At 36.1% G+C, this 14,136-nt stretch overlaps 1 protein-coding gene across 2 annotated transcripts; it reads left to right on the forward strand.

The window, feature by feature from the left end:
- Nucleotides 1-3,163: 3,163 nt before the first annotated feature.
- Nucleotides 3,164-8,730, forward strand: TWD1 (FKBP-type peptidyl-prolyl cis-trans isomerase family protein). Of its 2 annotated transcripts, XM_021975189.2 has the most exons (9): nt 3,164-3,437; nt 3,706-3,794; nt 4,160-4,237; nt 5,080-5,262; nt 6,551-6,640; nt 6,889-7,073; nt 7,190-7,312; nt 7,429-7,581; nt 8,187-8,730. In XM_021975189.2, exons 3-9 carry the CDS (start codon nt 4,201-4,203, stop codon nt 8,511-8,513), a joined length of 1,098 nt encoding a protein of 365 aa, XP_021830881.1. In that variant the 5' UTR covers nt 3,164-3,437; nt 3,706-3,794; nt 4,160-4,200; the 3' UTR covers nt 8,514-8,730. The 2 variants fall into 2 exon arrangements, with proteins under 2 accessions (XP_021830881.1, XP_021830880.1); XM_021975188.2 differs by lacking the exon at nt 3,706-3,794 and having other exon boundaries at nt 3,165-3,437.
- Nucleotides 8,731-14,136: the final 5,406 nt, after the last annotated feature.

Consider the following 14,136-nt stretch of genomic DNA (forward strand, 5'->3'; position numbering starts at 1 on the left):
GAGCACTTTCTTCTAATGGTGCCCTCTCCGTGCGAGGGAATTCTTATCTTCTTTCGTCTGCCTGACATGACCCTTGCCATGGGAGGCAGCACAACTTGACTTCGAACATCTTCAGGAATATCCCACATTCTGTGAGGCTGTACCGGGTAGATGCTATCCGAATAAGCATCCATCCAAATTTTCCGAGTGTAATACCGAGAAGCCTTTAAGTATACATTTACTTTCAAGAAGCGGCAAACTGCAACTACATGCTTGCAAGGTAGCTGCTCAAGCTGAAACTTTCTACAACTACAACTGTTGTTTGTCAAATCTATGAGCCCGTCCATATAACCGTCCAAAACATTATACTGTGCATTATTTACTTTAACCACATTCATCCTTGCAGTATCCTCCAACCTGTTCCTCAACTTCTTCTCTCCAAAATTGGGGCACAATGTTGTTGTGTAATTCAAAGCCAAGTCACGACGTTCGATGAACCATTTCACAAGGAGATTAATAATTTCCCCTATCAAATGAACCACTGGCATCATCCTTGCAAACCTAAGGACTGAGTTGATTGACTCCGCAATATTTGTTGTCATTACATTGTAGCGGCGTCCATTCATGTGAGCTCTAGACCACTTATGTAACCCTGCCTCTTCAAGATATTGAGCAACATGTTCCTTTTGCTTGATCTTGCGAAAATGACAATCAAATTCAGCAATGGAATAAGATTTCGCAGCCTTCTCAAAGTGCATAAGTATGTGATCATGCTTTTTCAACTTGCAAGTGCGTTTCATGTTCTCCTTCATATGATAAAAGCATATGCCATGTTGCGCAGTTGGAAAAACTTTGTTCCACACATTCTCTATGCTAACATTGCGATTAGAAATAATAACAAGATTAGGACACTCACCAATGGCTTCATGAAGTTTAGTGAAAAACCAATGCCATGATGCATCCGTCTCCAAATCCCCGATCCCAAAAGCAAGAGGATATATATTTCGATTACCATCGAATGCATTTGCTACAAACATAACACCCTTGTACTTGGATTTTAAGAGTGGCATCCACGGCTATCACTGGGCGCATGGAAGAACGAAACCCTCTAATACATGCGCCAACCGCCATAAAGAAATACACAAAGTGATTGTTCTCATCAGTTTGGATGTGTGTTTTTGTGCCGGGATTCATACGCTCCAATTCATAGCAATAAGCTGGAAGGATATAATATGCCTCCTCCGTTGATCCTCTAATGGACAATAGAGCTAACTCCCTTGCTTTCCAAGCTTTCGAATAATGGATGCTGAAACCAAACTTGTGTTTCACATCTCTCATAATGTCACTTGCTGTGTATATTGTCCGAGAATCCTTAAACTTCCTTTTAAATGAAGTGGCTACAAGTGCTGCAGTTGCTTGACGATGGTTGTCACTTACAAACCTCAAATCACATTCATGGACAGTTGTACACCTCACAATCATGAAGCTGTATTCTCCAACTCTCAATGCTCGGACTCGCCATGGGCATGGACGTTGACAACAAACCACAAGCAACCTCTTAGTGCAAGACAATTGCACCTTAAATTCAAAGTGGCCTCTTAATGTCATCAACTGTAACTCCATCAACAATGCTTTCTTTGTAGAGAAAATTTGCCCAACTGTAATTTTCGGATTTTTTTCACTTCGCGAAAACCCCCTATCCAAATATGCTTCTCCATCATTTACACCAGCTTCATTGTACCGGTTCTGTTCACCTATTTGATTCCAATAATGTTCACAACTGGGTTCAGATTCTCCTCCTAAACGCATTATTGACAGTTGGGCAGATGTGTTCAAGCAGCCCAAAATAGGAGGGGCAGAGTACACTGACACTTCATTTCTTTCAGTACCATTATCACCACCATGCATCTGATCCACCTCGCTAAAATCAATCATATCCATAAAATCTGTCCATACTTCACCTCCCACATCAGTGCCATTTGTATTATTCCAAGTTACTTCATTGCTTTCAACAATGGCAACTGAAGAATAACCCATCCGACTACTATCTGTCGTGATATGCATACTATCAACTACATCATATGTCAGTCCTTTATCTTCTATACTCACGAGTAAGGGAGCTAGTTTTGAAGGTGTTACCTCAGAATTGTACTTCATAAAAAATTTGACATCATCATCGTCCTCAATCTTTATGTGCTTCGACTCATTCGAGGCCACCAAAACTGAGAATTTTAAGCTAACCTTGTCTTCCCTGCTGTTTATATTACCAATCTGATGCACACGGTCCAACAGTTCAGCAAATTTGATGGTCCGTGGAACTATTAAGCCTTTTGACTCACCCCCTTTGTATTTGCACATCTTCTTCGAGGTGACCCATTTTCCATTGTAGCACACGAGAATAACAATTGTCTCCATTTCTGACCATGACAAAACAACATTTCATTAATACAATATAACCACAATAACCATACAATACAATAGCAATATAACCACAATATAATAGCAATATAACATCAACATAACAGCAATACGACAGTAAAATAAGAGGAACACAACAGCAGTACACCAGTAACACATCAGCAATCACACTATACAGATCTACTACATCAAATGGAAAATCCCAAGTTTCAAGATTCACATATCCAGACCAATTTAAGTGCAATTGGTATAAACCCAGATGACTGAGCATGAATATTCAACAAAACCTAACCCAAAGCAATTAAAGCCAAAACAAATTTAACACAAACCCAAACAATCAAAATATAACCCATTTCACATAATCCAACTTATTTTAAGAAAATAACCATCAACACTACCTTTTCGAGGTCGGCGATCCACTAAAGCTTCAAGGTTGCAAGCAGCTATTCAGAAGACATACCTAAAGGGAGAGGTTCGCGATTCCAAACAGAGAGCAAGAGACCGAATAGAGGGAGAAAAAGACATAACGAAGCTAGAGAGAGAAAGAGCTGCGCTATGAGAAAGAGAGCAAAGAGAGAGACAGAGAGTTGCGCTAGAGAGAGAGAGAGCCAAGAGAGACACAAAGAGCTGCGTTAGACAGAAACCAAAGAGAAAGAGAGCTGTGCCAGAGAGAGAGAGAGCTGAGTGACCTAAGAGAGAACAAACTTTCTAAACTTGTGAAAATTCAGCTTCGTTATGCATATAAAATTGGTGGCATATATGGCTATTTCCCTAAAAAAAAAAACCTAAATACCCCACCCTCTCTCTCGCGCGCGTAAGACCCCCTTCCCCTGATTCATTCTCCTCCCGACGGCGTCATCTCTTCTCCCCGACGATTCACCGCCGCCCAGCCAACTCAGGCCACGGCACCGGTCCCATTAGAACGGCGTTGAGCTCCTCTACCCAGCCCACCTGATTTCCCGGCCGTAAAACTCGAGGATCGGTGGCTGTGTCGACTGGCAGTTGCGCCAGTTTTCCGGCGACGTTTTGCTTTGAACCAGGTATGAAATCGCATCCTCTCCTCGTGTTTTTGCTTTTTTGCTGTTTCTATAGGTTATTAAGATCGAATTCTTAGTTTGAAACTCAGTTCAAAACCTAGAAATTTTCAGTTTTTGGATTAATTTTCCGGCCACGGTTTTGACGAACCAAGTGTGACTTACTGGCTTTGATGGATTGTTGTGTTAAATTGGGTCTGCAAAATTTTTTATATTTGTTTATTAGAGGCTGTTGTGATTTGATGCTTGCAAAAATCCAATTCCTCTCTTCTAGAATCCTCTTCGGTCGTTGAAAATTAAAGACATTCTAAAGAGTTCAACCACAAAAACAACCCACTCATCATAACAACAGAAGAGATCCAAGTAAGTCCAGCTTTTATTTTTTCTGTTTGTAGTTTTTTGTTTGTTTGATTCCCGAGAAAACTTGAAAGAAAATACAAGAAAATGAAAATGTTGGGTTTTGGTGTGTTCCCATTAGTGTTGTGTTTTCTTCCTCGAAGAAAATGAAAATGTCAGGTGTTCCATCTCAGCGACCGTATTTCCTTGTTTGTATCTTTTATTTGGTTTTCTGAACATTTCTGGACATTTCCTAGTAACCAAACCAGCAAAGAATCTGGTTTAAGTTATATTTGTTGAAATGTACGGAATTTCTTCCTCTGTTCGGAATTTCAATACAATTCCCGTGAAGTTTGCGTGTTTATTGGGGTCTTTCATTTGGGTCTGTGCAGAAATTTGAGAAGACCCATTGGACTGTAAAGATTTTCAAGTAATGGAGGATGTTCTGGACCAGCAAAGTCAACCACTTGGTATGTATAATCATACTTTGACCTTCATTTTCAGTTAAAGAAATAATTTTTAGTTTCTACACTCCATTAAATCTTTGAGGTACACTCGGATACTGTAAGACATGTCAAAACTATCTATATTGTTACTGTAAAAGCAAATCCGTTATGTAGTTCTATAACAATCTTAAGAGGCTAACATTACTTGAATGGATGGTGTCCAATAGAAACTGAATTGAAATCTTGTCGGATGCCAGAGGTATTTTTGGTTAATGCTAGGATCGAACTGAGTGTTAAAACTTCATTTATAAGTTCCATAATTTTATAAGTAGAATTTTCTTCAAATCCTGGTTGTGTTTCAACAACTTTCAAATAAGGTGGTTTTGAAGTGATTGAGTTGAAATAAATACATGAAGATCTTTTCTTATCCTTTTCTCTAACATGACAAAATCTTCAATCTCCAATTCTTGTTGGTCATTATCAAGCCAAACTATTGTTCGGTTAGAACTTGATAGCATTTTGGAAATAATTTATGTTTCGAGAAGGAACACAATGCTTGGACACAATGACGGGGGCTTTTCTCCTCCCCATACACTGATTCATCATTCCTCATTATTTTTATGTTAGTAACTGACAAATCCCTGTATTCACAAATCATAATAAATATGTGGGGATGTCAGTTATATAGGCCATGTATAATGTGTACAGGTGAAAGAGAAGAATGTTGTTTTCCCCTCTGCTTAGGAGTGGAGCAGATTTTTAAATGACCATATATTATGGTGCACTATGAGCATTCTATTGAAACTCATGTGAGTTTTGGAAAGAGACGTCACAACATAGGCTAGTGACAATTATATTCTTTGTAGGTCAAGACGGTGAAAGTGAAATAGTAACTGAAGATGCTGCATTTGTTCATGGGGAACCTCCTCAAGATGCTAATGGCCTCCCAAAAGTTGATTCTAAGGTGGAAGTCCTTCATGAGAAAGTCACGAAGCAAATCATTAAGGAAGGTCATGGTCCAATACCATCCAAATATTCAACATGCTTTTGTAAGTGTCAAATGCTTGCGTATTCTTGCACTTCTGCCACAATAACGTTTAAATACTAGTAGATATTGTTTCCTTTTTGGTTTTTCTATGTACATTAGTTGAAAATCCAGGAATTCTTTTGTGCGCATGTAATTTCTTAGCATTACTTACCATTGCATTCTTGGGCTTTGTGATATGATCTGATATAATGCATTTTAGGTGTCTTTTGTTTGGCATTAAACATACAGTTTTAGATGGATCCGATTTCTTGTTGGAAATTTGATGTTATCACATAAACTAGGGTTCTATAGGGTTTTGGGAGAGTGTAACGGGAAGGGTGCGATCAATTAAGTTGAGGGTCCCAATTTGGCATGCAAGGCTTCAAAATCTTTACACTCACTACTCTAGAATACTCACTTGTGCATATTAGTATAACAATAGTTGGTGTATGAGGAGATCATAGTGCATGAATACAGTAAATAGGTGTTTATGTAGAAAAGAAATAAATCAATTCTCCAGTATTTTGGTCTAGAAATCAGCCTTGTATCAAGTTAACAGACAACCTTGAATTAAGCCAGTCTGCAAGCTGTAAGTCGCCATCACTACCGGCATACTTTCCCGCAAGCTGGAGACTACATATCATTGGTTGAATGTTTTGTTTGCACAGTAGTCAGTATGAAGATAACTTTATTTCACTCTGTTGATTGCTTTTCATTTCAGGAAAGAGAAAACGCCAAACAATAAAACTTTCATTTTTTTTAACGTATGCCTCATCAACTTTGACTTGTTTCAATATGATTTCAGTTACATTTTTATATACTTCCTCCAATGCAGTTTCAACTACTAGTTACCTGCGCAAGTATTTGTTAGTATAGGCAGTAAGGCATATGAATGAGCTTGAGACTTGCAAACAGACACACATGACATTCACGTAGACAGAGGTTTCTGTACACTTAAACAACACAGTTTGTTATAATACAATTTGTGTAATAGTATTCTATCATTCCAGGAAAGAAAGAAAAAACAGAAAAACAAAACTTTCATTTTTTTAATGTATGCCTCATCAACTTGGACTCATTTCTATATGATTTCAGTTACATTTTTCTACACATCCTCCAATGCAAATTCATCTAATAGTTACCTACTTGTTAAGGTAAAATGCATCGTCAAATTATTATTATTTTTTTATTTTTGCTTGGATAACCACATAGAATTACATTTTTGTACACATCCTTCTCATAGCTGGTTTACGTATAACTTTAGTTAGTCAGGTTCCTTCAATCACTAAGTGACTGCATATATGTGACAGTGCACTACAGGGCATGGACTCAAAGCACACGGCATAAGTTTGAAGACACATGGGATGAACAACGACCACTTGAAATGATTTTAGGAAAAGGTATTCGCCTTGCTGAGTCATCAGTTTCTTAAAATATATACAAAATATATGCAAATGGATTCTGACACATTCCTTGTTCAACCTGCGGTTAGTTCTTCGATTTGTTTATTGCATTTATTCTCTCTAATTACTCAGATCATTTGTGTTCATAAAAAATTCAAGCATCCTATATTAGTATTTATTTAGACAAGTGACGAAAATAAATGCATTGGGCTTCTCCTGAGAGAAATATTTTGTTTCTACAACAGAGAAAAAAGAAATGACTGGCTTGGCTATTGGTGTCTCCAGCATGAAATCTGGAGAGCGTGCCCTTTTACATGTAGGCTGGGAGTTAGGGTATGGGAAAGAAGGAAGCTTTTCTTTCCCGAATGTTCCACCCTTGGCAGATATATCATATGAAGTTGAGCTTATTGGGTTTGATGAAACCAAAGAAGTAAGTTGCTTCCAAATGTCTCTTCACAAGTAGTTATCATGGAAGTTTCAAAATCTCTCTGAGTGTTTTGCTTCAGTAATATGCTAACATATATCTGTGGACTCTGCCTTTCATAGGGGAAAGCTCGTGGTGACATGACTGTGGAGGAAAGGATTGGAGCAGCAGATAGAAGAAAAATGGATGGAAATGCTTTATTTAAAGAAGAAAAACTAGAGGAGGCTATGCAACAGTATGAAATGGTTATGCACTTGTAATTCTTAGATATTATATTTATGGTTCTAGATGAGCTTCTGAGTTGTACAGTCTCTTTATTTAGATTTCCTTTTTGACAAGATTCTGGTGGGTTTTCTGTTAGGCCATAGCATATATGGGTGACGACTTCATGTTCCAGTTGTTTGGGAAGTACAGGGACATGGCTTTGGCTGTTAAAAATCCATGCCACCTTAACATTGCAGCGTCTCTTATAAAGCTCAAGCGGTATGAAGAAGCCATTGGACAATGCAGTATTGTAAGTATATGCTCAAACAAGAAAATCATATTCATGTCATGTGCTCAGCAATTGTACCATTCATCCTTAGACACTTGAGAGTTGGATTATAGTAGGCTTATTTGGGAAGTGAATAGCATACTGCATCAACAAAATTTGGATTCTTTCTTTAGCTTTGACCTATTATTTCGGATTGTCGTCGAAAACGGAAATGCTCTTTAGTTACCAATACAAATTTTGAAGGCTCACTGGCACCATTCTTCAATCAAAATTTAAAAGGTCCCTGCTTAAAATACTGCACTCTTATGATCTCTGTAGTATGTGCCCATGCGCCATCCTGTTGTTTCAAATTATATGACTCTTATAACTTGAAATTGTAAATGCGCTGATGTCTAGTAATTGATTTTTATGCATTGTATGAAGGTAGTGATACTTCAATACCCATCCATATAACATCAAAAATGGACCGTGATTAGCACTCCAAAAAAGTCATCATGCACTTCCACCATGTGCAATTTGTCTCTTTTGTTTTTACAAGAGAGGAGTGCAAAATGACTTTTTTGGAGTGCCAATAACAGCTCCCTATCAAAATTCTGTCTTAACTGTAATTGAACAATCGCTCACAGGTACTGGCAGAAGATGAAAACAATGTCAAAGCACTATTTAGGCGAGGAAAAGCCAGAGCAGAGCTTGGGCAGACAGATGCTGCCCGGGAAGACTTTTTGAAGGCAAGTAAATTTGCACCCGAAGACAAAGCTATTGCAAGGGAGTTGCGTCTACTTGCTGAGCATGACAAGGCTGTTTATCAGAAACAAAAAGAGATCTACAAGGGAATTTTCGGACCAACCCCGGAACCTAAACCCAAGCGAAATAATTGGTTGATCGTCATTTGGCACTGGCTATTATCATTATTCTACCATGTCTTCAGGCGTGAAAGGCTTAAAGCTGATTAGTCAAAGCTTTTGAAGTCATGAGTTGTACGATAAATGAAGAAATTTATGTATGAAGTCTATTATAATAAACAAGACTAGGAGTTTCATTTGTGGAGGGAGTTTCAGGCCTTTGAGTTAAATCTTAGATGAAACAGTTTTAGCCTGGAAGATACAAAGTGACTGTTCTGAACTGTTCAACAAAAGCTTATTTATCTCATTTCCCCTTTGTTTGATGATAGTTTCAGTTGTGAATTTTTCGTCACTGCCATAATCTTTCAGATTGTTCGTGTGGAACGAGTCAGATTGCTTTCAGTAATGCTTCTTGTTTCTTTAGTTTACCTTTTGCTGGAGAATTCTTGTTTCTCAGTTATAAGTCTATTTGAATGGAGTTTTTTTTTTGGTTTTTTGGTCATAGTTTGAACGGAGTATTTGAAAGTAAAGGATTTGGATTTTGACAATATTACTGAACTAGTTTAAGAAAAACTATAAAATAATTATAATAAGTAATAAATAAATAAAAACACTGCATGGAATGTATTCGAAATTAACCATTGGATTTAGGTTTGAAATTATTCATTCCAAATGGACCCCATCTACGACTTTCTTGAGCATATTTGCGAATTTTGGTCTTAAATTCTGGAAATGGAATAGAAAATGTTAACCATTCAATATTCATGAAAAGATCATTTGCCCTCTGTGAATTTCTAATTTTCTATGTCCTTTCAAAAGGAGACGGGCACTGAAATTGTGAAAAGCATTGCTGTAACTATTTTTTTAAATTTTATATATATACAAATGATATTCTACTTAATTTAATCTAAATATTCTACTTAATCTAATCTAAATTACGGGGAGGAGATTTAGAAGAGCACATTTCCAATTTCTGTTGTAACGATTATTCTTTGTACATACATTAGAGGTGAGTTTTCCTGTCATCAGTCACCAGTATAATAATAAAATAAAATAAAAAATCATCCCAGAAGTAAACAACATATCTAATACATATTACAAATATAAAATCAGGGTTTGGTTTAGAATTTTACATAAAGCAAGAAACCCAAATATTTTTTATCTTTTTTTACCAAGGATGGTTGGGCATGGACATCCAAGCACAGTAAGCGCAGACAATCCTTTGGGAGATGTAAACATACACAGCAAATGATAAGCTCATCAACATCAAGTCCTTCCAGTCACCCTTTTGCTTTGGACTTAGATTCTCCTTCAAGTTCTTCCCCAGCCTCTCAAAACCAACAAAAAGCCCCAGCAACAACGACTGCTTATCTCCTTGCTTCTGATCTTTCTCTACGGGCTCACGGCCTTGGCAAGATAGAAGAATGGAATCTGTTCTTGGGCTGCTTCTGCTTTTGGGTTCAAATTGAATGGAACTATTTTTTATTTGGAAAGAATGGCAAATTGAAAGAGCAGATGGACATGGAAGAAAGATCAAATTTTGGGTAATTACGAAGGGTTGTTGGGAGGTGGAGTTGAACAAGATTGGTTTCTCCATGGATGCTTGTGTGGGGAAGTGTCTGGTGTTTGACCATGGAAAAGAAGGAAAAGAAGAAACTAATTCATTCTCAGTGGCCAATGTATAAGAAAATATCTTTTTGTTTTTCCCTATTACATGTGAGAAAATATCTTTTGTGGGCGTGTACAACTTTTTGTTTTTTGTAGGCTAGCATGTATTTAGTTACCCAAAAAAAAAGTGAGCAAGTATTTTTGTGGATTATTTATGTTTTCATAGTTTGAAATGCAAATATAAAGAAGAGTATGAAACTAACAAATTTGGAAAATCCACTATAAACTGGTCATACATCCATTGTATATGAATCATACGCCCATAGGTCCATCCCAATGAAAAAAGTCCTTGATTACAGATTGGTGGTCTCATGTTTGAATACCTATGATACCTTGATAATGTCTGTGTGTGTGAGAGAAATCTACATCTCATTCTAATTTAGACTTATCTTATGTATTCAAAAAACATAGGGAGGTGATTTTCTCACTCTCATTTTCTCCACTTACACTTCCTTTTGCTTTTTAATAATTTTTAATCAATTTTGTTCTTTTTTGTTCTATCTATTTCCTATTCTACCCTTACCCTACAATTCCTTTTAATAAGAAGACATGTACAATCACTTGCTAATATTATGAAAGAATAAAAATATGAGACTTATGCATACCTTGCTCTCTGCATATCTAAGCTTGTAATGAAAGTTTGGTTAGTAGCTTTCTTTGGTTCTTCTACCTATAAACATGTTAGCCCAAAAAATTTATTATCTATTAACTACAACAAAGATAAATAGTACTTACATACTTGGTAAAAAGACAAAGAATTTGGCGTATAAATACTTACATTCCTATCCATTTTCAAAATTTATTTTTGTTTTATTTTATGTTAACTTTTCTTAATTTCAGTTATCAAAACCTTAAGGGTAGAATTGGAAAGAGAAAGAACAAAAAAGAATAATATTGATTAAAAAGTATTAAAAAGCAAAAGGGAGTGTTAAGTGCAGAAAATGGAGTGGGAAAATCAGTTCCCAAAATATATTAATAATAATTAATAATATGATGTGACGAGAATAAACAAAAAAATCTCATAATCAAGGCATGTTGATTTTGAAATTCATAATCAAGGCATGTTGATTTTGAAATTCGAATAATTTTAGCGCTTCAAATATCATTTTTTGCACTCCTTTATCACTCACGCATGATTGCAAGATGATTTAAAATGTGAAAAATCATCACCCTTTTGGAATTTTGAGATCCAATTTGGTATGCCAAAGTCGTTGAAATCAATCAAATTGGATTGTAATGATCGGTGGCAAGCCTCCTCAAAGGCTCATACCTCTCTTTCTTCCTCTTCTACACTTATACGAGGTTGGCCTCTCATTAAAGTTTAGGGTTTTCTTTGTTTTTGTTTGGGTTCGGTCTGTTATGTTTTGTTATCTATGTATTGTCTTTTTTGCCTCTTAGTTTTTGTGATCTATGTTTTGTTAGCTCTGTATTAGTTTTTTATCAATGAATTTGATGAATTTGGGATTCAATGTCCAGTTTTTTTATTCAACATAATAAATTCTCGTCCATGAAATTTGAACTCAAATTTCCTCTTAAAAAAAGTGGGAACTAAATTATGACCAAAAAAAAAAAACGGTGATTGGCAAAAATATATATTCTTCTATGCGGATGTTCAAACGTTAAAATTGTGCAGACATCATATATTTTCTACTATCCCTTTTTGCTTTTCTCCCTATTTACAATGACATCCGCATACGAGAAGAACTATATATATATATAGTTTGAATCCAAAATCTTAGTAGTGTGTGCCTTGCTTTACTTATGACTTGTGAGGATGACTGTAGAATATTATGTTGTAAGCTGTTTTCAAACAACTTTCCTTAGATCTTCTTGAGTTGTAAAGATTTTGGCACTTCTTTTCTAACAATATGCACTTCAAACTAAATATTTTGTAATTTTTCTGACAAGAAGAAAGGGGGAGGTCATGTAAGTAAAGGAAGAGAGAGAAAGTAAGAGGACGAGCACACTATTTTGTAATTTTGTCTAGCATTTTCTTCTTTTCTTTCTCTCATTCTTTTATTTAAGGAGCTGATTTTTCCACTCCTCTTTTCTTCACTTAAACTCCCTTTTGCTTTTAAATACTTTTTAATCAATTTTGTTCTTTTTTGTTTTTTCACTTTTATATTGTTTCTTTTTCTTTATACTTAATTTTCCAATTTGCACTCTATTTTCAATTTTTTTTTTCCCTTTAATCGAGTAAGAAATAATTAACGCTGTATATTTGTCTAGGCAAAATTACATGGTCCACTTACAAAAACTCATGCCCCACGAATAAACCTTGCAGCCTTTTTTTTTTTTAAAGAAAACAAATTTTAGGTGGCCACAAAGAAATATAAATGCATCTAACTACACATTTTTACTTTTTTTTTTCCATGTTCGTCTCGCTCTTCTCCCTCTCTTCTCCGTCATAACCATTCGGAAAACAGATATTGAATGAAAAAAAAATTTATGAACTTGTGGACATGAATCGGAAAATGAAATTGAGTTTGAGACTATGAGTTTCAAGTTCACATTAATGGAGTTCTCTTTGTTTCATATGAGATCATTTCAAACCTTCATTTTGTTTGGGTACCTTCTCAGAAAATACAAACAGCCAGGGATTGAAGAGAAAAAAAAAATAATGGAAAAGAATTCTTCTCATATAAATATTTCAGCATTCCAAGTCTGCAGGGGAGTCCAAAAGCCTAGGTTTTGTTATGTTACAGTGATGATGGTGAAATCCAAAAGCCTGGGTTTTATTCACTCTCATTGATTGAGTATCCATATCAAAATATGAAAGAGAAAGAATAAAATTGATTGAAAAGTATTAAAAAGCAAAAGGGAGTAAGCAAATCAGCTCCCTTTATTTATTCTTCTCTCTCTCTCTCTCTCTCTCTCTCTCTCTCTCTCTCCGTTCTCGTTTTCTTCTTTTCTTTTCTTTTCTTCCTCTTTCTTTCCTTCTTTCTTCTCTCTATTATGTTATGGTGCTTGGTTATTGGTGGTGATGATGGTCGATTGACTGATTAGGTGGTGATGATGGTCTGATTGGGTCTATGGTGGTGGGGTTTTAATTCAAGCCAAGGATCTGACTCTAGTCGGACTCACGCTCACTATTTTGCGAATCACATTTCGGCCTCATTGTATTAGTATTAGATAAGCGAGTTTGATGTTTTTACCACTGTTGAATTATACAATCCCATTTAAGTTAATCCCCTTCCTTACCAGACTTGAAGTTCAACCGTTATTTAACCTAGTCGAGTACAATGAGGCATACTAACACATGTCATAATTCATTACTCTACATTTACTTTGAAGAAAAGAAAAATACATATCTAGAAACAAAAAAACAATGCGTTGACGTTTGTGGTATTTGAAGACCCCTTTCAAACTAGGTCTAGTCTCTCTTATCCCCTTTCTTCTCTCTATTATGTTATGGTGCTTGGTTATTGGTGGTGATGATGGTCGATTGATTGATTAGGTGGTTATGATGGTCTGATTGGGTCTATGGTGGTGGGGTTTTAATTCAAGCCAAGGATCTAACTCTAATCGGACTCACGTGTTCAAAATAGCACGCTCACTATTTTGCGAATCACATTTCGGCCTCATTGTATTAGTATTAGACAAGCGAGTTTAATGTTTTTCTCACTGTTGAATTATACAATCCCATTTAAGTTAATCCCCTTCCTTACCAATCTTGAAGTTCAACTGTTATTTAACCCAGTCCAGTACGATGAGGCATACTAAACATGTCATAATTCATTACTCTCCATTTCGAAGAAAAAAAAAAATACATATCTAGAAACATAAAAACAATGCGTTGACGTTTGTGGTCTTTGAAGACCCCTTTCAAACTAGGTCTAGTCTCTCTTATCCCCTAGGTTTTCACCATTTTGACTATTAAGTCTCAGATTTACCTTACACGTGTAGGGTGCCTTTCTCAATCTTATCTCGATGTTGGGCCCCATCTGTGACCCCCACACCTCAAATCTAAAACTTAATCTACACCCTCCGATTATAACCCAACGAACTACTACACCCTAGATTCAAAGGAGACCAATATCAAAGCCAAAGTCAAATAAAGAAATGA

Source organism: Prunus avium, chromosome 2 (assembly GCF_965620075.1).
Source record: "Prunus avium chromosome 2, drPruAviu1.hap1.1, whole genome shotgun sequence".
NCBI classification, from domain to species: Eukaryota; Viridiplantae; Streptophyta; class Magnoliopsida; order Rosales; family Rosaceae; genus Prunus; species Prunus avium.

Bases quoted from the DNA above. Each gene is read 5' to 3' on its own strand.
- TWD1 (XM_021975189.2), top strand. From the start codon at position 4,201: ATGGAGGATGTTCTGGACCAGCAAAGTCAACCACTTG. The intron at 6,641-6,888 runs GTATTCGCCTTG...TTTCTACAACAG, and splicing joins TGAAATGATTTTAGGAAAAG to AGAAAAAAGAAATGACTGGC. The intron at 7,313-7,428 runs GTTATGCACTTG...GTTTTCTGTTAG, and splicing joins CTATGCAACAGTATGAAATG to GCCATAGCATATATGGGTGA.